The 24907-nt window shown below is 34.5% G+C and overlaps 1 protein-coding gene across 6 annotated transcripts in view; it reads left to right on the top strand.

Annotated features, from left to right (window-relative positions):
* Positions 1 to 24907, top strand: part of FHIP1A (FHF complex subunit HOOK interacting protein 1A) — an 89548-nt gene that overhangs the window by 34631 nt on the left and 30010 nt on the right. For 3 of the 6 annotated variants that reach the window (XM_088132759.1, XM_088132756.1, XM_088132760.1), the window contains exons 2-6: positions 444 to 586; positions 2380 to 2580; positions 3527 to 4153; positions 11301 to 11459; positions 14945 to 15031. In XM_088132759.1, coding sequence (XP_087988885.1) covers positions 2476 to 2580; positions 3527 to 4153; positions 11301 to 11459; positions 14945 to 15031 — 978 coding nt within the window. In that variant the 5' untranslated portion in view covers positions 444 to 586; positions 2380 to 2475. The remainder of the gene's footprint in view (positions 1 to 443; positions 587 to 2379; positions 2581 to 3526; positions 4154 to 11300; positions 11460 to 14944; positions 15032 to 24907) is intronic. The other 3 variants (XM_088132762.1, XM_088132757.1, XM_088132761.1) reach the window with 1 other exon arrangement.

Raw genomic sequence — 24907 nt, 5'->3', positions numbered from 1 at the left:
GCTGATATGGATTCTTTCGCTAGTTCTGGGTTTATGGACGTAAGGAGTGCTGTGACATCAAATTAGACCACAATTTCATCTTCATCTATGTCTTTGTTTTTCTGGAGGCACTGTAGTGAGGAGTTGATAGAATATTCACTGTTCTCTGTGAGGTGTCCAACCTTTTTTGTCAGTTCTTTCACTGTGTTGTATGTTGGAGTCCCTGGTAAAGATACTATTGGTCAGAGCGGTATGTCAGGCTTGTGTATTTTTGGTCGTCCATAGAAGCATGGGAGAATGGGTCCACTGCTTTTCATCTGCCACTGTTCTCCCTTTGTGATCTGGCCTTTCTTAGTTAGGTCGTTGAGGGTTCTCTTGATTAGGTTGTCTAGTTTCTGTATTGGGTTGGTGTTAACAGGGATGTAAGTTTCTTTGTCCTCTAATAGCTTGTTAACTTTTTGCAGGTACTGTGATTTATCCATAATAACTGTGGTGCGGCCTCTGTCTGCTGGGAGGATGATGATGGTTTGGTCCTTCTTTAGGCTATTGAGGGCTGCTCTGTCCTCTGCTTTGAGTTGCTGTTGATACCGTGTTCTTCTGATCTGTGGTAAGATTACCCACCTTATGTTTTCTTGGGTCTCTGGGTTGAGTCCTGTCGTTTTGAATGCTGCTTCTAGGGCTGCACAGAAATCTAGCTGATTGGCATTGTCCATGTTGTAGTTGAGGCCTTTCTTGAGGCCTCAGCTACAACCCCATCCCATTTTAGCACTGAAAATGTTACCTAGCCAGGTAATGAAACGTTTGCAAGAAAAGAACCAAGCTCAGAGAACCCCAAGGGCTCCACAGTTCAACTCTGAGCTATACATATTCACCTCTATTGGTCCTCACAGTTTTCTTGGAAATGTTTTCAAAAGTGGTTTGCCATTGCTTTCTTCTCAGGGCTGAAAGAGAGGGACCTAGTGCAAAGTCACCCAACTGGCTTCATGCCTAAGGCAGGACTAGAACTCACAGTCTCCCATTTCTAGCCTGATTCAAATGGTATTTATTTTTATCTTGTCCCTGACTTTTTGGGGGGATGGGGAGAAATATGACTTCTCTACCCACCATAAATGTATGCATATAACACATTTGTATGCATGCACATGCATACATAAACACATACAAGTGTGTCATGTACCTACATTTATGGTGAGATGAAGAAATCTTCAGGACTGATTTCAGCTGCACTCAGCAGTCCTAGTTTGACAAGGTAGGGAAACTTGGCATTGGAGACAAATTTTGTTTAGGAATTTTTCCAACCTACTTTTATCGTTCCTTCCTTTTGTGGGGTTGTCATAAATTCAGGATTATTTTTCTTTCAGGTGAATATGGTAATTGAGAAATAGAATTTGCTAATAATTGAAATAGGAATTTCTAACATGATATAAAGCTATATACATCATTTTATCTTATTTAAATGAGTTGTATAATGTGTGTCTTTGGGGTGAAAATGTGGCAACTGAATATACATCAAGGTTCTAAGTTCTTGATGATTTTTTGAGAGTAGTACTTTCACAGTATACTTCTGTTTGAATCTTTATTATGTGAAGATATATTTTATATTTTGTTATGTATAAATAATATTCAAGCACATACATTTATAATAAATTTAGAATAACATTTTGTTGGATCCAAGGTTTTGTTTGTCTAGTTTTCTATCCCTTCCTCTCTTGCAGCTCTTCCAAAGGAGAACTGTCCTGAGTAGCAATAGCTTCTAGTGGCAAGTAGGAACCATTCAAACCTTAAGGAGCTTGTACAAATGCGGAAAGAAGGAAGGGCTGGGAGATATGCTTGTATAAAGATTGCTTATGTGAACTTTGACTCTAGTATATTATGTCTGTAATATATTACATTTATCTGAATGTACATGGATACTTCGATTACATACAATAACTTTTTTCTGTTTTTATAATATTTTCTCAGTACAGTGATGCTTTCATCCTGAGTAACTTAACATGCTGTACATTTTGCCACTACTGAGAAGAAAAATGAAGTATTTCCAAATGAGTAGCTGTTTTTGCCAGAAATTATTTTTACATTTGGATATATTTGGTCTCATTGTCTAAATAAACAGTATTGTCTTAAAGTGAAAAGAAGAAGAGAGAGATTGTGTACCAAAGTTAACATGTTCCATTTTATATTCTTCCAGTTAGTTAACTGCAAAGGGATCAAAGAGTTATATAGCATTCACAGTGTCAAACATTGCACAATATAAGGGAAAATACAGACTTGTTTATAGAAGCAGAGCCATGTTTATAGGTTACACTGTTCAGGCATTTTTGAGATCCATTCATGTTTCTTGTTTTTGTCTTCATATTATAGTCCACATGATTTATCTGGATTATTCTGAATTCCTTGCAGATCAGAGATGTCTACCCACATGTTATGCAGTCGTTTGCTACACATGTTGCAGAGGAAATTTAATATGGCCTTGTAGAATTGACCATTGAAGAGTTTATGATGTCCACAGGTACAAGTGGGAAAAAATCCTATCAGGCTGTGAGCCTAGAAGGAGTTGACCCAGAAACATGTATGATAGTGTTTAAAACTCACTGGGCACAGGTAATGGAGCTCAGAGAGCTTTTCTTCTTTTACTGATCTTTAATGTGGATTACATTGTCAGGAATCCATTTAAACTGTTAGAGAATTGCTTGTATTGTCAGAGTACAAGCCAGTCTCATATTGTACAATGTTAACTGACACCAAAATGTATCTTTATTGACTTTTGAAAAGCAGTAGAATCTGCTGCTTTATTTTTTTTTAATTGTTGTATATTAGGGATATAACAATCAATTGAATAAGATCAGGTTCTGCTTAAGATTGCTGCCCTCTACTGCAAGTGAAATAAGGCCCTTTAAATATAATTGTGTTTTGAATCTTCATGGAAGTTCAGTTCAGTTCTTTGCCTGGTTATACCTGTTAAATCCCATCAAAGCACTATTTGTGCTGAAATACTGCATTAATATATTTAGAACATGCAGTATATTATTTCTGAATCCTGTATGATTTATTTTTAATCAGTGTTCCCTACACTGATTGGCAGAGGTGCACATATATTTGTCAACTGAGACCCTTCCAGTGTGGGTATTAGTATTAATCTAGTATTTTAACACCTTATATTTAAACTACTGAACCTTTATTCTTTAAATGTGTTTACCCATAAGTGAAGCTAGAAAGATATTGGGTATTTAAGTTCAAGTGACCAAGAGCATTTTCAGTTGCTCAACTTTAATGTTGGTGAATAGACTGATAGTGCGCTGCTCTTCTTAAGTAGCACAATTGGTTGGATTAGCTATTTCAGCAGAGATATTGCAAATAAGTAATGCATAAGCCATTTCCACTTGTTAATCCATAGCTTGTCTGTCACGATACATTTGGAATGTTTTGAATTATTATGAAGATATTTGTTCATAGATAGTTTTTTGTAACATCTTCAAGATTGCGAGAGTGATGCCATATTTTAAGGTGTATTGTATTATCAAATATATGTTATTTCATTTTTCCATAGGTTGTGAAAATCTTAGAGAAGCATGACCCTTTAAAAAATATTCAAGCAAAATATGGGACAATTTCTCCAGATGAGGCCAGCACTGTGCAGAACTATGTAGAACACATGCTCTTCCTTTTAATTGAAGAACAGGCAAAAGATGCAGCAATGGGACCTATCCTGGAGTTTGTGGTGACCGAGAATATAATGGAAAAGCTTTTTCTTTGGAGTCTCAGGCGGGAATTCACTGATGAGATGAAAATTGAGCAACTGAAAATGTATGAAATGCTTGTCATACAGTCTCATCAGCAGCTGCTGCATCACAAACCCATCCTAAAACCATTAATGATGTTGCTGAGTTCCTGCTCAGGAACTACCACACCAGCCGTTGAAGTAGAGCTGGTGGTTCTTCTTAACCAGCTATGCTCAATCTTAGCCAAAGATCCATCCATTTTGGAACTTTTTTTCCATACTAGTGAGGACCAAGGAGCTGCAAACTTTCTTATTTTTTCTCTCTTGATTCCTTTTATCCATCGAGAAGGGACTGTTGGCCAACAGGCTCGTGATGCACTACTTTTTATAATGTCTCTTTCTTCAGAAAGTTGCGTGGTTGCTCAACACATAGTAGAAAATACTTATTTTTGTCCGGTAAGTTTTTCCTAGCTACTCATTCTGCCTTCCAAAAATGGATTCCTTTTTTAATGAATGTTCAAGTTAAGTTTTTGCATAAAAGAGAATTAATTTACTTGATGAATTGTAATTTTATTATGGCTATATAGAAATTCTAAATGATATAACGGGAAAACTGAATTTATTCAGAAATCCCATCACATTGAATTGGGAAGTGAATTTGTCTTAACTTAAACATTCAGCTTAATGAAAATTCTAAGAATAATGCAAATTAAAAGCTAAGCTTGTATATTAAATTCTGGTTGCAATTACACTGAAACGTGATTTGTTAGCAGAAGATGAAAAGAACTGCCAATTTATTGCAGATTGAGTGCTTGTGATTTACTGAGGATAATATCAATATATATTTATCTTACTATTATTTACTGTGGGAATTTGTAAATGTTTACTTAGAAGTATACCCCTTTGAATTCAGTGGGACTTACTAGCAGGTACTATGGCCCTATTGAATGTCAAATATTTTGTCAGAACTGCCTTTCTTCCCCAGTTCTGCTTCCAGAATTTTGGTTGAGTTTTCCTTTATAGGAGATTCACATGAGTTTTTTTCCAAGAAATATGATTAGACAGTTTAATCATACTGAATTCAATTCAGGGACCAAACACTAGTTACTTTCTGCATCTCAGCTTACCACAACAATAACTATGATTTTTCAATGCAACTTTGCACTAACTTACTGTATTTCTTCATACTAATTCCTGGTCAATTGCTGTAAATATCTTTATTTTGTTTTCAGATTTAATTAATGTATTTATTTTGTATAACAAATATAATACAAACATATCTCAAAACAAATCATATTAGTAAATAAATATGAGATGTAAGCCTACAAAAAGGGCTTATAAGTTTATTAGAAAGAACAATGAAGGAAGAGGGATGAAGGGAAAAGAAGTGGAGATATAAGATTGATAATGCCAGAACAAAACACTACATTGAAATATATCCAGTTGACTCTGGCAAGATCTTGCAGGTAATCTAGATCTTCCTGGTAAGCTTGCTTTGATAGAGTTGATACAATTCTATGATGGCTCTTCATCTTCTGTTTTGTGACAAAATTTCTGTGTACTCTTCTTCACTTTTACAAACTCAGAACACATCTTTATTCAATGACCAGCAAATTTAAGAGAACAGTGACAGAGTGAAACAAAAATATACTAAAAAACAGATCACATAATTTTACATTCAGACCTCTATAACCATATTAGTACATTAATTACCCAAGTAATAATAAATTTAAAAACTAAGGTTTAGAGTAAATATCCCCTAGCAACTTATTAATTAAGAAATATTGATCTGAAAGTGATATTAGGAGTAAAAATAAAAGTGATCTTCTTAAACCAATTATTTCTTTAACTGTTTTTACCTGAGATTCATTGTGGCAACACAAAATTACCTGCATAGGTAAAAGCGGGTTTTAAGTCCTAGAGAAGATGATTCAGATAAAATTTGTCTGGTTTCCCTGGGAATTTATCTATTAGGGGCAAAATATAAATAGACCTTATATCCCTATAAAATTTGCAATGTAATTCAACATGTGAGATGTTTTCAACTTCCTTGTCACCACATGGGCAGGTGCGCTCTGCTGTGGGGATTTTATTATACCTGACTTGAAGTAGTGCTGATGGAAGAATGTTGTATCTAGCTTTAAAAAAAGAAAGTTAGGGTTTGCAAATAACATGCTGGTTCCCACATACCCCTATTTATCCACATTCTATCAAGTTGGGACAGCCTGTTAATTTCAGTTTGGAATTCTACATCCCTTATTCTTTGAATAATTAAATGCTTGGCTTGATCATAGACCACTGATATCAAAGATGGAAGAGAGAGCCCATATGAAGCCAAGTTGTGTTCCACTGTCTGTTTCCAGGGAGAAGAAAAATTATGTGTTAAAACTAAGGGGGTCAGTCTGACTGGAAAGAATTGTATTTTAAACCAGTAAATTATCATAATCTTCCAGGCCCTAACCTGAATTAATAGCATTCCTGTCTCGAGTGCTTAACCGGGCATTTGGAGTTCCATTGGGAGTGGCTAAAATGATCACAAAAATTTTGGTTGCCCAATTCCTGTGGCTCCTTCTTCACATAAATTCTTGTTTGTGCTTCATAAAGAAGAGCCAATGTTTTGGCCTCAAACAGTTTTAAAGCCGCAGGAACTAATTGTCTTCCACCAGTATAAAAAAAACTTTTACAGGCTCAGTATTTACCAAAGATTTATTTCCAGTAGGGATGACAGTGAATGGTGTTCTTAGTGTGATGTAATGATCTTCCTGGAGAAAAAAATGGATCTTATGGAACAAAGATGATAAATATTAGGCATGTTCTCTGTTTTAATATTTTGGGGACTATCACAAAGTTATACGCATTTTGGTAGAAATTGAAAACTAGACAGGACATTGGACATCTCCCCTTTCCAGGAATATATTTCAGATAATATAAACAGGTCCAAATTCAGGATATATTATATACTATAGTTATATCAACATGTCTTTTGTCTTTCCATATATATTTCTCTCCCAAACAATGAAATTGAGCAAGCGAAAATAATTCTATTGTTAAGAGATGTCATAATCCTAAACATTGGTGTAATGTTGACTTTTCATGTAATCATAGAATTAGAAGGGACCATTTAGACACTGAGCCTAATCCCAAGCTAAGTGCAAAAATCCAAGTTCAAGCATCACCAACAGATGGCTGCCTATTCTCTGCTTGAACTGATGGGAGACCACCACATCTCCAGGAAATTGGTTCCACTGTCAAATTGCTCTTAGCGGTAGAAGTTTTTTTCTTACAGCAAACAAATCTGTCTTCCTGTAACATAAATTGATTATTTCATGTATTGCTTTCTGAGACGATGGAGAACATGTCTTGTCTTTTGTGTTGCCTTCTTTTAGACAATTGAAGAGTACTATCCTATCCCCCTTGGCCTTCATAAGCATTCCCAATTCCTTCAGGCATAGGACTTAGTTTCACCTACCATGTACATCCTTGTTTGCTTTCTATGACCCTGTTCCAGTATGTCATAATCTGATTGGGCTCCCTCAGTGCAGAATAAAATGGAACCATTATCCCTCCCACCTCCACTGTCATTCTGTATAAAAAATATTTCTGGCACAGAGAAATCTTGTTGGTTTAATTTAAATGAATACATATAAAAAGTACTTATTTTAAAAACTGTATTTCAAGATAGATACTTTTATTATATCCATGCTATAATGTACCCATTTACACTTGACAATTAATTTTTAGGAAGTCTTTTTACTCAGAAGATTATAGCGAAGTGCATTAACCTTCAAACAGTAGGGGCCGTTATTGACAAAATACATTCCTAATTAGAATAATTGTCTTAGTATGTTGGAGTGAGACAAGCAATAAAGGTAGCAAACCCCAGGCTATAATAAAAAGAACAGAGTCCATTCCTGAGGGTTGTTCAGTTGTTAAATATCTGTAACATGCAGCCTTTGTAAGAATGATCTTTCCAGTTATGGGAGCTCTGGTCTCCCTTTGAGAAAACTCAGAATGATGCCTCAGGTTTCTGGTTGATATCAGACATTTATTCAAGCAAAAATTCTAAAAGGAAAAAAGGTTTCTTACTGTCATTTCCCAATGGATGCAACAGAATAATCTCATTCTGATTAAAGTGAATTAATTCCATTTGGATATTATACTGTATATAACATTTCCTCCCTTATGATTTAAATAAAATATAGACAGCAGCAAAACTGTATCCTTCAACTTGAAATTATGCTGTTCTTTTTAAGATAATATTTTTTGGTGGGATTTATTTAGGACATACATTCCATTTTAGATGTTGAAGGGTTTCTCCTCAAAACAGGCATACATTTAATAAAATTACATGTATTTCAAGATAGATATTTGCAGATACTTGCAAGATAGATACTTACTTGATGCTTGCAGACCAATAAAATAGTTTGATTTTGAGGTGGCAGTTTATGTGAATCCAATTACTGTGATTTATACACCAGGCTAAGCATATTGTATGAACCCAGGCAGTTGTGATTCATTTAATAAACTCTGGTTAATCAAACCAGACATAGCACAGTGTTTGAATTCTGTCAATAATGTTTCTATGGGAGTTACTTCTATTTGGCAAACATTTCATGCCCTGGCTATAATGTTTTCTGGCTTCATAAATACGTTCTGCTTCTGGAAGCAGCTAGCAATTATGAAGATCCATGCTCACATATATAAGAAGCTATGCTAGATATTATAATTAGGGTTTAGAGAGTTGACCTTGGAAATGTCATCCCACAAGGAAGTTTAAACCGGTAAATCGTCCTCCCACAAGCGCAGTTTATAGCTGTGATTTGCATGCAAAGTACCTCCCAAATCTACTTTGCTGCTGGCAAGGTTAATCAGTACTGGTGTCAATAGATGAATTGGGAATTGCCTCCAGTGGGTTGGGAGCAAAGCATGACCAGTATCAAAGACAATAGATTCAAGATTTTAATTAAACCAGATCAGTTTAATACGCAATGTCTGAACATAGTAGTACTTTAAGTAGTAAACAACATAATTAAGTTATTTTGGTACACTTTGGCAGATTTTCTGAACAATACAGTAGTACTGCAGTTTCTTATCCTGTGCAAAATTGCTGTGGCCCATGGTAGTATATTATTAGATAATATTTTTCCACTACGAGGACTTCATCAGTTGTGATGATCTCACATGGGCTGTTTCTAACATTCAGCAAAATTCAATTTGCATTGAGCTGAATTTTCCCAGTTGTCATCTTGATCCATTGTGGCTATTCTAGAATTAGCAGAATTGAGTGAGTTCACTGAGTCCTGAAGAGCAAACTCTCCCCCCACTCCCCCATATCCTATGATATACAAGGAATCTTCCTCTGACCCAGTCCTGTTGTGCTTTTGAGAATATCTGTAATGTTTTGGTTTGGAGAAACAATATACAGTGGTACCTCGGGTCACGAACTTAATTCGTTCCGCGACTCTGGTCGCGACCCAAATTGGTCACGACCCGAATCAAATTTTCCCATAAGGTTCAATGTAAATACGGTTAATCTTTTCTGAACCATGTGTATTTTTTTTTAAAACTACAAAAATATGAAACACAGTACAGTACAGTATGAAGAGAGAGAACACTAACCTTGCTTGAGGCGACTTCTGGCGTGGAGGACAGGAAGGCGGATGGGGAGGTGGTTATTGTTTGGAGGGACAGTTCCCCTCCCTACAGGAAGCCACAACCACGTGTCACAGCAGGGAAAATGGCCGCAGATCCTGTTCGTCACCCGATGCGGAGTTCGCAAACGGAAGCAAAATTTTGCGAACGGTGCTGTTCGTGAACCAAATTGTTCATGAACAGAAGCATTTGTGACCCGAGGTACCACTGTATAGCCAAATCATATTAAATTCTTGGAAGGATGAGCTATCTAGAACTTGTGGAAGCTAGCAAAATGAAAATGACCGGAGTGGAAGGATTGGATTCACATTTCTTTTTAATGTTCCCTATGCCAGTGAGGGGTGGGGAAGAAAAATAATGAAGTGAGGAAGACAGTTCTTTTTGTGCATTCTTCTGTTGCTCAGTTTTATTCATGGAAATAAAGACAATTGGAAGGACAACTTTCAGGAATAATTGCCTGCTGGAAAGTGGTAGCTGCTAAATTAACACTTTCACAAATTAAATTGGTTGAAAGTTAATTTATTTATGTGACTAAAATATATCAAACCTAGAGAAATATTGTCATAATTAACATTTCTGAAACATTAGCGTGACAGGCTAGAACTTATTTTCCTTCTTCCTCAGTTTGGTTAATTGTAGCTTAGGTACTGAAATAAGTCAGTAAGTACTTCTTCAAACAGATGCAAAAAAATGTAGAATTGGCAAGATATTCTGTTTGTCAAATTAATTATTAGTTCATTTTGACTTCTCTGGAGAAACACACTTGCTCTTCTAAATACTCAAAATGAATTATTCAGGAGATAGTTTTAGCTAGTTCTTGCAAAACTGAAGTATGAGTTATGGTGTTTATTTTTGCTTTGCCTCTAAAATTGTGTGTGTGTGGATGGATGGATAGCTAGATATCAGTTTTTCTGTCTTTCTTACCTGCATACATGTATGTGTATATTTGTGTGTATCTGTGTGTTTAAAAAACAGTAATTATTTTCACTGCTCCTGTTAAGATTGTTTTAATTCAAATATGCATTTGGAAATCTTAGAAATCTACCTGGTGTTCGTTTATGAAGCTTTCCTTGCATTGGTGCAAAGTGTAAATCATTTCACTGTAATTTAGTTCTAAATCTATAAAAACACATTTAAAATTAATTTAATCTACAGCTTGTCTTTCATAGATTTTTTTGGTGACTACAAAGATGGCATCTCTGTGATATAGGCAGACCATTGTATGAGTGAATGCCATTTTTAGAGACTTACAGCATGTATTTAGAAATAGATATGTTAAAAATGCAAATTGTGGGAGAAAATTGCCAAAATCTCTTTATTTCCAAATTCTACACTTTCCATATCTAAAATGTAACTAAAATGTTATGTGTACATGACCTTCCTGGATATTATGGATGCTTACAAAGTTAAACACTGAGAAATATGAATCAGATAAACAGACTTCTGTAAGTCTATGCACTGCAGGGAGCCCCAGTTGCATTATAGTAACCTTGCATGTGTTCCCCATATGCCTAAATAGTGTAGAGATATGTGTTTCCCTTCCCTATTTAAATGTTTAATGCAGTTAACAAAACTGTGGAAATGTTGCAACATGAATGATGTAGCTACCCAACACCATTGCTTGAAACAGAGTCTTACCACTTTTGTTTAAAAAGTTGCAAGTTGTTGGTTATATATTTTGCAAATATTTCAATTGGGAAAGTTCTCTTTGCATTAATTTGTTTGGAAATTATATTTTCATGTAATAACATTAAGTGCATGCAAATCTGCCATTAGCCTAAATTCAGATGCTATTCAACAGCATAACAGCAATTATTGGAAAGAAATAATTTAGATTACTGAAATTAATCTTCTGCGAACTGAAATAACTTTTCTATCCTTATAATAAAATGGCGCAGATGCTTTAAAAAAAAAACCCTTATATTCTCTTTCTCTCTCTCTCATCTTGCAGGTGCTAGCAACAGGCTTAAGTGGTCTCTATTCATCTTTGCCTACAAAACTGGAAGATAAAGGAGAAGAATGGCATTGTCTCCTAAAAGATGATTGTTTTCTTTCTCCAGCTCTTGTACAATTTATGAATTCTTTTGAATTCTGCAATGCAGTGATTCAGGTACTAGACCAGAAAAAAGTCCTGCAAATGGAAGTAGTGTTTTAAAATAGTAGTATACAATTTTGTGGTTATTTAGAAAAAGAATTTGGATTATTTACTTCATATGTGTGATATTCCAAGTTTTTTAAATGTACAAATATCAAGTTGCATTTTGTTAATACATAAGTGAAATACAAAGTTATTGTTATAAAAATTAACAATTTATATGTATTTGTAGAGCAACTTTGTTGTTGTTGTTGTTTAGTCGTTAAGTCGTGTCCGACTCTTCGTGACCCCATGAACCATATTGCGCCAGGCCTTCCTGTCCTTCACTGCCTCCCTGAGTTTGCTCAGTTTCATGCTCATTGCTTCAGTGATGCTATCTAACCATCTCATCCTCTGCCGTCCTCTTCTCCTTTTGCCCTCAATCTTTCCCAGCATCAGGGTCTTCTCCAAAGAGATCTCTCTTCGCATTAGGTGGCCAAAATATCTGAGCTTGAGCTTCATTATCGATCCTTCCAATGAGCAATCAGGGTTGATTTCCTTTAAGATTGACTGGTTTGACCTCCTAGCAGTCCAGGGGACTCTCAAGAGTCTTCTCCAGCACCACAGTTCAAAGGCATCAATTCTTCGGCGCTCGGCCTTTTTATGGTCCAGCTCTCACAGCCATACATTACTACTGGAAAAACCATAGCTTTGACTATGCGGATCTTTGTCGGCAAGGTGACGTCTCTGCTTTTTAATATGCTATCTAGGCTTGCCATAGCTTTCCTCCCAAGGAGCAAGCGTCTTTTAATTTCATGGCTGCAGTCTCCGTCTGCGGTGATCTTGGAGCCCAAATAAATGAAGTCTGTTACTGCTTCCATTTCTACCCCTTCTATTTGCCAGGAATTGATGGGTCCAGATGCCATGATCTTAGTTTTTTTAATGTTGAGTTTCAAGCCAGCTTTTGCACTCTCCTCTTTCACCCTCATCAAGAGGCTCTTTAGTTCTTCTTCACTTTCTGCCATTAGGGTGGTATCGTCCGCATATCTGAGGTTGTTGATGATTCTCCCTGCAATCTTAATTCCGGCTTGCAAAACCAAATACAGGTAGTCCGTGCTTAACCATTTGTTTAATGACATTGGAAGTTATGACAGCCTCTGAAAAAGTGCTTACGACCTGAACTTGCACTTACAACTGTCGCAAACCATTGCATCACTCCCTGCGGTCACGTGATCGCGATTTGCAACCTTTTTAACAATGGTCATTAAGCGAATCACGTGGTCGTTAAGAAAATTCCAGCAAAAAAGTCCATGGGGAAACTGGATTTGCTTAACAAATGTGATTCGCTTAACTACATCGTAAAAATGGTTGTAAAATCAGGTCCAGTCACGTGACTTGCTTAATGACCGCCCCACCAGTTTTCTGGTCCATATTGTTGTTAAGCAAGGACTACCTGTATTTAGTTTTGGGGGGGGAAATACTGTTCTTCTTTGTGTTAGTTATTTTATGATATACTTTAGTTTTTACTTTATGATAACAGAATATACCTGAATAACTGAATAATTTGTAATTGTGTTTGAATTATTTGGTATTTAAAAGTTGTCTGGTTTTCTCATATACTTCATTCTAGATACATTTTTAATTAGGGTTTATTTCCATTTTGATTCTTGTTTTTCACCAGTCTAATGATAACATTAGATTTTATACCACTTTCGTGTTGTATTCAGGATTTTATTGCATCTACATCTTTGATTTGTGCAAGCTTTATAGTCACAGTATCTCAGTAGTGTTTCCAGAATGCAAGACTTTGTATGAGGGTTTTTTGCCAAAGGGATTTCTGCCAGTTACATTTTTAAAAAGGTTGTGTATTTATTTTGTATACATATACATTCTAAATATAGAATAATTTCTCAATAAGAGGACAATTTTTCTGAGCCATAGGCTATACTTTCCTTTGAGTGGTGCACTCTTAAAAAATAGCAGGTAGGTCTGTTTATTTACATTTCAGTTATAAAACATGTTGTTATTACTTTCAAGTCATGTATTAAATGCTGTTTGCTGTTTTTAACTAAAAAATATAATTTGGTAAAAAGCATTAGGGGTCTCTGGAGAGCATATCCAAGATTTTATGTCAGCATGTTGACACTACAGCTTAAAGTTGTATACTTTATTTATTTATCGCTTTCCTAGTCCAGCACTCTATTATGTGTGAAATGGCCAAAGGAGAATTAATAAAATGTTACTCTCCAGTTCATGGTTGCTGGTAATTTGTATTTGAAGGCATACTGCAGTAGATAATACAAGTAAGCTAGTGACATATTGACTAGCAGTGATTAATAACTTTGTTTCATGAAGCATAGAGCACTAGAGGCCTTCATAGCTTGCCACCAAATTGTAGCTTTTGATGGCACAGTAGAAGAAAGTATTAAATGACTAACAATTAATTTAATTAACTATAAACTTAATATGTATGAAATTCATTTCTTATCTGAGCTCCAATCACTTTTGGAGAAATCTGTTCCTTGGTTCAGAAAAGTTCCACATTCTTGTTTTAAACATCCAAGTCAGTGGCTGTCCTTGATTCTTGTGGCAGTAAATTCCATTATTTATCTTTGGTGAGAAAAAAAAAAATAATCTTTTACTGTTAGAATTCATTAGATGTTCTGGGTTCTAATATTATGGAAGAAAGTATTTTCCTATTTATATAATCTATAGCATACATAGTTTTATACATCTCTGTTCCACCTTATCTACTTTTTTCATAGCTAAAATGTCTTGATTTTTTAAAACAATTCTGATATTCAAGACTGATGATTTACTTTTTAACTTTTGTGATGAATTCAGAAATACAGAAAAATATAATATTTGTTACATAGCTTATACAGTTCATTATCAGTAAAATACTAAATTCAGTATTAGGAGGTAATGAAATGATTTATAGTGATTTTCTTAACATTAACCAATTAAGATTTATTATTTTAAGGTAGCTTTGTGTGTATGTTTCTCAGTATTGGACTTCTGTCTTCATAGTGACAGAGTGTTTTAATCAACAGTGTTTGCAAAAATGTTTGAAGTAATTTTGATCAGAATTTTAAAAAATAGTTTTTAGATACGTATGAAGAGTGCTAAACAAGGAGCCTGTAGTAGAGTAAGTGGAATTAAAGATAAAAGTCATGAAATGATTTGGAATAAACTGAAGTGAGGCATGTTGGGAGGAATATTTTAGAGATCTGTATGGGAATAATAGTGACAACTTGAAGACTAGAATTGAAAGACCTGCTAAAAACATTAATATCCAAGAAAAAAAAAATAAAAGGAAGTAATAAATACTGTAAAAATTTTGAAAAATATTAACTTTGCAAGTGCAGATGGTATAACGAGAGAAATTTTAAAATATGGATATGGTTTACTCATCAAGTTCAGCTTGTTTAAAGTGTATGTTAAAATTGCACTGTGGGAAAGTAAATGTTTATTGATTATTTCAGATATTCTCTTCTCTCTGTTTCTCTTTCCATTTTTAGGTGGCACATTCCTTGATTCGCAACCAGCTTGTAAACTACATTTATAATGGATTTTTGGTTCCAGTTATGGCCCCAGCTCTCCATAAGGTTAGTGAAAAATAATCAGTTATAGTCAGTGAATCATAAGGCTAGATTAATATAAGTCACCATTTGGGCTTTGAATTTGGTAGTGGGTACAAAAGCAGACTTTTCTTCAATATAACAAAGTATTCTTTTAACATTTGATTAATGAGAGGTCAAATAGATAATATTCCAAATTATAAGCTGACGTGTTTTTTTAATGTAGATGCTTTTAATATATTTTTGGCAACAATGAAGATATACTGCATTATAGTAGGAATGTGTAATTTTATTGTGCAAGAGTCTGGAGTAATATAAACTAGATCAGAGGTATGAAAAAAACAACCTAATATTAAAAGCTTGTACATACATGGATTCATAATTCTATTTCTGGTCCTGATAATTTCCCTGCTGTGTTGAACCAAGTACAAATGTTTGTTTCACTTCAAAAGAGTTTTATGAAACAGTCATTCAGTATTAGTTAAATGTCTCCATTTGTATGCAGAACTTTGCATTAACTCTTACTTTTGGGTATTCTTTCATTCATTAGTAGGCTAGTACTACCTTTCTTTGTTCCTAATAAAGCTAACTTTTTTTAAAGCTGTATGAGTAATCCCCCCCTTCATCTCTTTTTGAGTTTTGTAAACCTTTTGTAAACTTCTTGTAAAACTTTAAATAAATGAAAAATCTCTTTAATAAGTAGAATAATTAGATTTAAAAGTGTATGGATCTCCTTGACTTTAACCTGATTTGGCAAAGTTCATTATTAATTATCTTCTTTTTTCTCAACATGTTTTGAATCTGTTGCCTAAATAAACATGTTGTTCCCCAGGTGCAACTCATAAAATTAACAAGCTAGGCAGGAAACTTAAACTAGAACCTGACATATACCTCAAAAGTAAATTGGTATTTCAATAAAGTATTCTTGTAGTATGAACACTTTAGCTATTAAATGATGGAGAATTATAACATTCTCATCAACCTATGAAAATCTTTCAGTATAACTTCCTATTTAGAAATTTAATAGAATTCTTAATTTTGCCAAAATGTCCTACTTACCTTGTAATTCATCTATTAATTATTTTTTTGAGTTCATTTTTTCAGATTATCTTCCACTGTAAGTGTAAGCTTATTGGACTTCCAAAAGAAACCCAAATGGAATGCATGCTTGAGTATTTGTCTCCTAATGCTGCCTCCTAAAAATTCTTTGAAACCCAAAAGTTTGCAGTCCAAACTTAATTTGTATCCACACTTGTCCAAATAAGTTCATTGTGTCCTAAGCAGAAATGGAATTTAAATATTAGAACTACTTCTTTAGACTTTTGTTCCTATAACCAGAAAAAAGTTAATTTATATGAGCAGTATTATTTTATTTGTAATATATTAAGAAAGAGGGAAATATAAGTCCAATATGCAGAAGATCTACTTTGTGATCATTTCATTCCTGGAAAGTCAAATTAGAAGTGAAACGGCCAAGAAATAAGAATATATCAGTGTTTTCTATATAGAAAACTTTCTAAATTCACAATATTATAAGGCTTTCAAGTTTCCTCAATGAAATATATTAACATCTTCAAAATGTCTTATTCTGGGATAGAAGTGTACAACACACCCAAGATTAGTGGCCTGCATAATAATGGTACTGTAGAGAGGATTTGTAGGGAATGGGACAGTTTTTGTAGATGAATATATGTGTATTTAAAGTACCTGGCAATAAGAGATTTTAATAAAAAGTGATATATTACAATCTTACATTTTTTCATGCAAAATAGATAATACAATTCTCATAAAGACCCAAATTATAGTGAAGAGCTATTAACCTCTAGTAATTTATTAAGTTAAATGAAAAGTGGTCTCAGTTTATTCATTCCACATTCAGAACTATTTTGAACACATGCCAGCTTTTATCAGTGTCATTTGTTTTATCTTTAAATACATCAGCTAGAGAAGGCGAGTGTCCGCCATCTAGTGGACTTGAAGAAGAGCCAAAACACAGCTCTGAACCCCAATGTTAAGGTTATATTTATAAAGTAAGAATGTACATCTTTCTTTTTTGTTTAGCCCCTCTCCTCCAAATATTCATTAAACTACTCTGCCCTGGTCAGACCCCATTTAGAGCCCTGTGTTAATTTCTGGATGCAATAACAGAAATTAACAGACAAAAATAAAATTCTGGGTACCACAGTTCAAAAAGGACATTGAAATAGGAGAAAGTTTAAAGGACAACTCCCAAATTAGTAAAGGATCTGAAAACCAAGTCCTGGAGGAATTGTTAAAGGATCTGCATCTGTTAAGCCTACATAAAGGATGACTATAGCAGTCTTCAAATATCTGAAGGGTTGACACACACCAAGAGAGAGTGGACTTTCTTATTGTCCTAGAATCAGAATGAGGATTGAGCTAGACATTGATAGAAACAACTAGAGAGAATACGTGGGTTGTCAGCCAGTGAAACAGATTGCTGAATGCTGTGGTGAGGCTTCCTTTGTTAGGGGTCTCAAACAGAACCTGAATAGTTATCTTTCAGAGATGGTCTATGAAATCTTGCACTGAGCATGGGCTTGGAGTAGATTACTTTTGTGGCCTGTTCCAGCTGTAGGATTCTATGAAACAGGCAACATTTGCATGACAACCTTTTTATCCAGGATAAGTCACTTCTCCCTAGCCTAGATAAGAAGGCTTTCCCCCCCACTTGCTACAAAACTCTTTTGTACTTTAAAGGCATTTCTAATCAATAATTCAAGCTGAGTCAGTGTCACCTCTGGCTAGCATTCATACATATATAGATTTTTAAAGATTTTACTAATTTCTCACTTTTGGTCTGTTGCATTATAACACCCCATCACATGCTAGGCATTTCTGTTAGTGCAGACTAGTAAAATCAGTCGTACACTAACAAGGAAGCTAGCATGGAAAGTACCAGCAACAACCTGGGGAAAAGCCTCAAATTTCAGGAGGCAAGCCCCCGCAGCTTGTCACGTGCTCAATCGGAGCACATGATCCCTTGTGTTTCATGTATTATCATATATGGTTATGGGCTTGTATTAGGTAGTGTGACGTATATATGCTTAACCCAGCCCTCTGATGTACTCAATAAAAGAGGTTTCCAGACTCCGGTCTGGGCGCTCTCACCCCCCTCGAAGGAGAATCAGTTTGGTGTCTTCTTTCCCCTCACTCGTGGGAGGCCCGCAGTAACTGCGTGAATGTTACATTGGTCTATCACCTCAACTAACTTAAATGGGAGAATAGTTTAATGTTGTGCTAATTTGAATGGGCTTGTACACCCCAGAAAGTGAAATGTCTGTTAATTGTAGAAGCCTGTTTCCATAACTGTTAGTTGCTGAGAACTTTTTTCTGATATAGTGAAACCTCAGTTTAATGAACCATTCAGAGGAGAAAGAGTTCGTTGTTCCCAGGTACCTCTTCAGTATGAAATTATATCCTTCACGTCAGTTTTCACCATTGCGTAAAGGTAAATTCTTAGTTGCACCAATATATGGTATTTATGTAAAGACATTGTTATGCAAATTATGTAAATTGATACAAATGTCATTATTGATGTATTTACATCATTACCCAAATTATGTAAATCATTACAAATAAAGTTATATTTATTTCTTAAGTGCCTTGTCCATTTTACTTTGGAGCAGTGGACATTCACTATGTTGGTGGGGGAATGTCTGGTTGGAACTCAAAATAAAGTTTAACGGTTTTGATTTTAGTGAAAGAGAGGGAGGTTTAAATTCTTTTTGAGTTCCTTTTTCAAAGTATATACACCATTTCAATGTATGTAAGTTTCATACAGTAATTATCTATTAAACTATAATTATAGGTTTCTGAGAAAATCTAAGATGATATTTATTATATCTTACAAGACCGGATAGTAGAACATAAAAATAATATTATTTTATATAATACAGCAATACTCATTCCTTTAAGAATCTTAGATATTTGACAGCTATTTTTAAAAGCTAGAGAATGGTCTATAAAAATGTCATTGGCTTTCATTTTTTGTACATTATTTGCACATTTTTATTTCTTGAGTCTTTACCTCATAATAATTCAGCGTCTGGTAATCCTTGTAGTGAAATAGATTTTTTTTCAGAAGACTTTCTTCCTGTTTGAATTATTGGCTTGTAATATATAACATACAGTACTATTTGACTTGAGAACTTCATGCAAAAAATCCCAACTATGCAAATACAGAATATTCCAAAGTGAATATTTTTGTATTTATTTAATAAGACTTCATTGGCAAAAGTAACAGTTTACTCTAAGCTAAATTTAAATGCATATCCAAGCACTGTGCTTTTGCAAGTAATTTTGCAAGAATGAATTAAAAGCATTTTTTTTCTGCTGAGTACATAGTGTGCTATAACTCAGCAGTTGCTCCACTGCTAGACTGTTTATTGCATAACTGTTTACTCTGTAAGCAGGATTTCTAGGCATTGAACTTCTGCAAGTATTCTTATAGAAGTGAGTTAAAGTAATATATTTCCTGCAGAGAACATACTGTGCTGTTTTTCCATTATTGCTCCTCTGATAGAATCTTTGAACTTCTTTCTCCTGGTGCATCCACATGTAAAGAAGGTTTAAACTGAAGTTGGATCAAACTGTTATAATTTCTACAATAGGCAGAGCACAACAGAAATATTTGAATGAGACCATAGTTCCTTTGAGTCTGAGAATTTGAGTTTCTGAAAAAAACATGTACGCACCAACAGACTGATACACTAGCTACCATTTCTGTGTATTGATATGCTTGCTAATCCTTTTCCTAACGTTCATACTATTGGTCCGTATTCTGCTATAATGCTACCTTGGTCAGCACCCTTCCCAAACTGTTAACCTGCACAATTTGCACTTCTGTTAGCCTATGGACTCTGGGTTTCCCGTGTCTAGCAGCACTTAATATAGTTTCAGTGAATACAGTAAGTTGTTACACTGTATAGACAGACATGAAGATAGTTTGCCTTGCTTCAAACTAGCTATCATTCTGGTGTGGATATAAAAGCCAAACAAATAAATGCCTGCTTATTAATTATATAAAATTAGGAATGGAAATCTTTTGATAAAACACCACCAACACAAATACATTTTTAAATCTATCAGCTGGATGTTAATAAGTCTAGAATCTGTTAAATCTTCCCATTTACATCCCAAATAGGTGATGTAGTATTAGCCTGATTAAATTGTTTAAGTCTGGAAGCCAGTAACTTGGTAGATTTCTATTTCATTTCACAATATTGTTGATTTGCATTGTGTAATAAAATATCTGGTTTAGAACTATAAAGTTTGTTCATATTTAGCGGAGATCGACCACCTATATCAGTCCAGATATGGTCAGATGCATAGAGATAATGCATCTCATTTTAGAAGTTTGCCCTGTAAAATTAACATAAGCCCATTGTTGCTTCATTTTCTATAAAGTATTTACAATAATGGAACCTTGAATAAATGAGTTAGTGGTGTCCCCTCCCAAACATAATGATGTAAAGTGAGTCCTTGTCAATACACAACAAAACATCTACCATAACAAAACTTATCGTTCAGCAAACATATATTTAAACACAACCCTAAAACATGTACGTAAACTTTCATCAAATAGGGCAATAAGCTCCAGAGGAATATAATCAAATTATTGATTATTATGTGCCATTAATTCAGTGCCTATTATTACAATTTCATTCATTCATTCATTCCAATTTATATAGCTGCCCATGTTATATATACAGTATGAGACTCTGTGTAGTTTACAAACAGTTAAAACAAATATAAAACAGCAAAAAAAAAAAAAACACATATAGACCTTCAAGATGATCTGTCCACATCCTGGCCCTTCAGGTCTTACAAAAATGTTCCTGTCTCTGTAATTGATTCCAGGAACCTTGCAGCTGGTCGTCCTCTTCTCCTCTTTCTTTCATTCCATTTTTCCAAGCATTATGGTCTTCTCAAGGGAGCAGGGTCTTTGCATAATGCATCCGAAATGCAATAATTAGAGCCTGGTCATTTGTGCCTTTAGTAAGAACTCTAGGTTGATTTGTTCTGTGATCCATTTGTTTGTTTTCTTAGCTATCCATGGTATTCTCAGGAGTTTTCTCCAATACCAAAAGTGCTACTCTCCAGTCTGCTGTTTCCATGACAGTTGATAGTTGATCCTAAAAGACAGAAACTATCCAACACATCAATGTCTAAGGCTGGTCGCTGTACCTGTTTGTTTGTTTGTTTATCAAATTTGTCACCGCCCATCTCATTGAAATATCTCGATGTTGCTATCGTTTTGGTCTTCCTTATATTTAATTTTAATCTTTTTTTTCCACTGTGCTCTTTTTCTTTCATTACAAGAACTTGCACATCATTTGTATTTTCAGCTGTTGCCTGAAGTTATAGTCAGATTTATGTCACGTACTTTACTTTCGGATATCAGAGAATGAAAAATCAAGAAATAATCTAGGCAAAAGTAATTTCTACATGTGGAAAAATTTCCCATTGGGAAGGATTAATAGAGCACAAAATACTTTCTAAATTAAACTCAGACACATAATCTAGCAAAATATTACAGAACTGGGAATATTAAAAAAAAAAAATCCAGAGTTTGATTTGGACCACCTCCAAATATTATAAGGTCCACTGACTTTGCATACAAATGTTGAAAACAGTTATGTGTTTATTCTGTAAAATATGTGCGTGGACTGTATAAATTTAGGAGTGTTAAACATTAAAGGAGTATAATCTCCACCAGTATTTCTTCAACAATCAACTTAGAAATGATAGTAATGAAAATAAGGTATATTGTGTGTTTACAACTGTTATTTGTGTAATTGTCATCCTCACAAACTTTCTGTAAAAAGGTTTCGTTTTAGGCATGAATCTCCTGCAATATAGATATAGATGTAGATGTAGTTATATATTTCCCATCTTTTAAGACTTAGCTGAAAGCTGTCTGTGCTTAGCTGGAAATTGCTGCCCAAAGTAAAATGTCAGTGTCATTGCTATTTGATATTACTACATTGAAAACAACAAGAAAAAAATCATACACCATGTCTATCCATGTAATAACTGGATATATCCAAAAGACCAACTTACAGCTATAAATGCCAATGGCTGGAGAGGTATGTAACCAAAGAGTGCTTGTTCTTTATAAAATGGCTCCAGTTTATAAAGTTTAAACAGCACATTCACTTTATCCAAAGTAAATATATAAACTGTGTATAATCCTTGATTGGCATTCCTAGAAACGGCCTCACTCTGACTTCTGTTCTTTCCACCCATGCACGGTATTGCTAATTAGGGAACCCATGCAGTTCCCCTAATAAAAATGAAATAGTGCAAAATAATACTGTAGCGATAGTTTTAAAGTAAAAGCTCTAAACTCTGTTGGTAGTAGTCGAACTTTATAATGAATCCCTGTTGTCCCCAACACACCAAAACACTGAGTTAGCATGATGATAAAATGTCAGCTTCTAACTACGAGAAACAGACTCATGTTCCTAATTTTCCAGTATTCTAGAAACAGAACGGCCCAAACGTCTGGGTTTGGGTATGTGGAAAGAGACAGAATAATTACAGGTGCCATTAGAGGTGAACTATTGTTTCTTGTGTTTTTGTGGATTGTATGTTCTTCCTGAGGGGAAATGTAGTGAAATGTGGTCTTAATCAGAATAGGAGAAGTAAGAAGCAATACCGTGCATGGGTGGAAAGAACAGAAGTCAGAGTGAGGCCGTTTCTAGGAATGCCAATCAAGGATTATACACAGTTTATATATTTACTTTAGATAAACTGAGTGTGCTGTTTAAACTTTATAAACTGGAGCCATTTTATAAAGAACAAGCACTCTTTGGTTACATACCTCTCCAGCCATTGGCATTTATAGCTGTAAATTGGAATAACTGCAATCCATAAAATCTTAAACCATAATACGTGAGTTCATCTTTAAAATGCCAGAATACTTTTTTGCTACTCTTTTCTACATAAGAATTAAAGCAGCTGTCCCTTTAAAAAAATAATTTAAATGGTTAACTCCAAACTGGCTAAATATAGCTCTCTTCTGGGTATGTGATAATATTATGAACGGGTTGCCTATAGACGTAGACTTTGTATGGACAAGTATAATGAAATATGGGACTCATTTATACAAAATACACTGGGTTAAAAAACCATAGTCATATAACTCTATTAGAAATATATATGTACTTGAATAATAGTTGTATAAGTAACCATATATAGAACTGTAACTGTTAACTGTTATATTAACACTTTTTTCTTTTTGTATTTTTTTCACCTTATGTTAAAGCACTTTTATGCATTTTCCTCTTTTTATAATCAATTTTTTTTTTAAAGAGTATGTGATAATACTGTATTTAAATAAGGTTCAAAAGACCACAGTTTATTAGAGTGGGAAACTGTCATGAAGCCTGTGAGCTGTTTGGCTGTATCTTTCCCTTTCAAATATGTGTACGTTCTATTGGCAGAATCCAGGTTAGACTGGAAAAGCCTCTGTTCTGGAATTGGGCCATTAAATATTTTGAAGTATATTGATCCCGGCAGAGCAATCGTGTTTTTGTAAACAGAACTCAAAATTCAGCAGGTTTAGCAAACTACAGAATGCATTATCAGATTTTTCTCCTAACTTGAAACAAGAATAGTACTTAAAGTGGAAAAATAATTATAGCACAGCATTATAGTTTGTAGTACAAAGTCTTTTTGACCCACTAGATGGCTGCACGTAGCTGATCTTGGCTGATTTAAAAAAGCTAATCAGAATTGGACCTCGTTAGTACTTGGATGGGAGACCACCAAGAAATACCAGGGCTGTAGGCTAGCCTAGGAAGTTTAAAAAAAAAAAAGCCTGAAAAAAGGCATTGACAAACCACTTCTGTGCTATTGTAAGATAAACTCGATGGGTGAGTCCATTAAGCCACCAGGAATTAAGTTCCCCTTGAAGGAGAATGTACTTTTTGTGTCTTCGACCTTCTAAAAAATACTGCAGTATTGTAGAGCAGTGTGAGAAAAAGAACACAATGTTTTGCATGATATAGTGTATATTGGTAGCTAGATGATATTTGGGCTATAAATATGAACAGAATATGTAACATGTTAAAGGACATGATGATACCAGCCAAAACAAATGCATGTTGTTAATTAGTCTTAAGAAAAAATAGTTCCAAATGTGCTGCATGGAAAATTTTGCAGGCTTAAAAAAATACTTTCCACCATTTTATGCAAATGTCACTCATTGAACTTCTTTCCAAATTTCTTAGTTTTTAAAGGGCAGCTTGAAACATTTTTCCTCCTCAAGAAAAAAATGCCTAACAAAAGATGGTTAATATTACTTTTCATGTAAGCATATCATTTATATCTTTAACCAAGGTACAATTTTGCATGTCACAAAAATCAGCCCCCAAATTTATTTTAATTTACTTTACTTCACTGACTACGCTTCACTTGGCTTAGAAGCCATATCAGTCAAAACCAACTGAGCAGTGTATACCTCCTGATGCCTCCTGATAATGAATTTTAACATGTTGCAAAACAGCATAAATGTTTATTACAAGCACAGACATCTGCCACATGAGACAGATATATTTATATGAGTATGGCATACAAACATTTTTTGTGGCATTTCCATCTGGACAAATATCTTTTGAGACTAGGTTCTCTTGGTGTCTCAATTGCTAATCCACTTCTTTTCAACTATAGCTAACTATTTCCTATTAATGGGAATATGGGGTAGCAACCAAACTGTAGAATAAAATGATGTGATTCAGTTACTATGCCCTGGTGGATCCTTGTTTTCCTTAGCCAAAGGAAGAAATTAATGTATTTGTGTAATTTCTAATTTGAAATCTGTGAGTTTGTGAGAATTTGTTCCAGTTGTTAAATAATAGCGGGCTTTTTAGGGGC

The sequence above is a fragment of the Python bivittatus genome, unplaced genomic scaffold (genome assembly GCF_059951505.1).
Source record: "Python bivittatus isolate LINGU-HERP-01145 unplaced genomic scaffold, Pbiv_v1 ctg000070_np1212, whole genome shotgun sequence".
NCBI classification, from domain to species: Eukaryota; Metazoa; Chordata; class Lepidosauria; order Squamata; family Pythonidae; genus Python; species Python bivittatus.
Note: the sequence above shows the minus strand (reverse complement) of the source record. Positions and strands in the feature narration are given on the sequence as shown.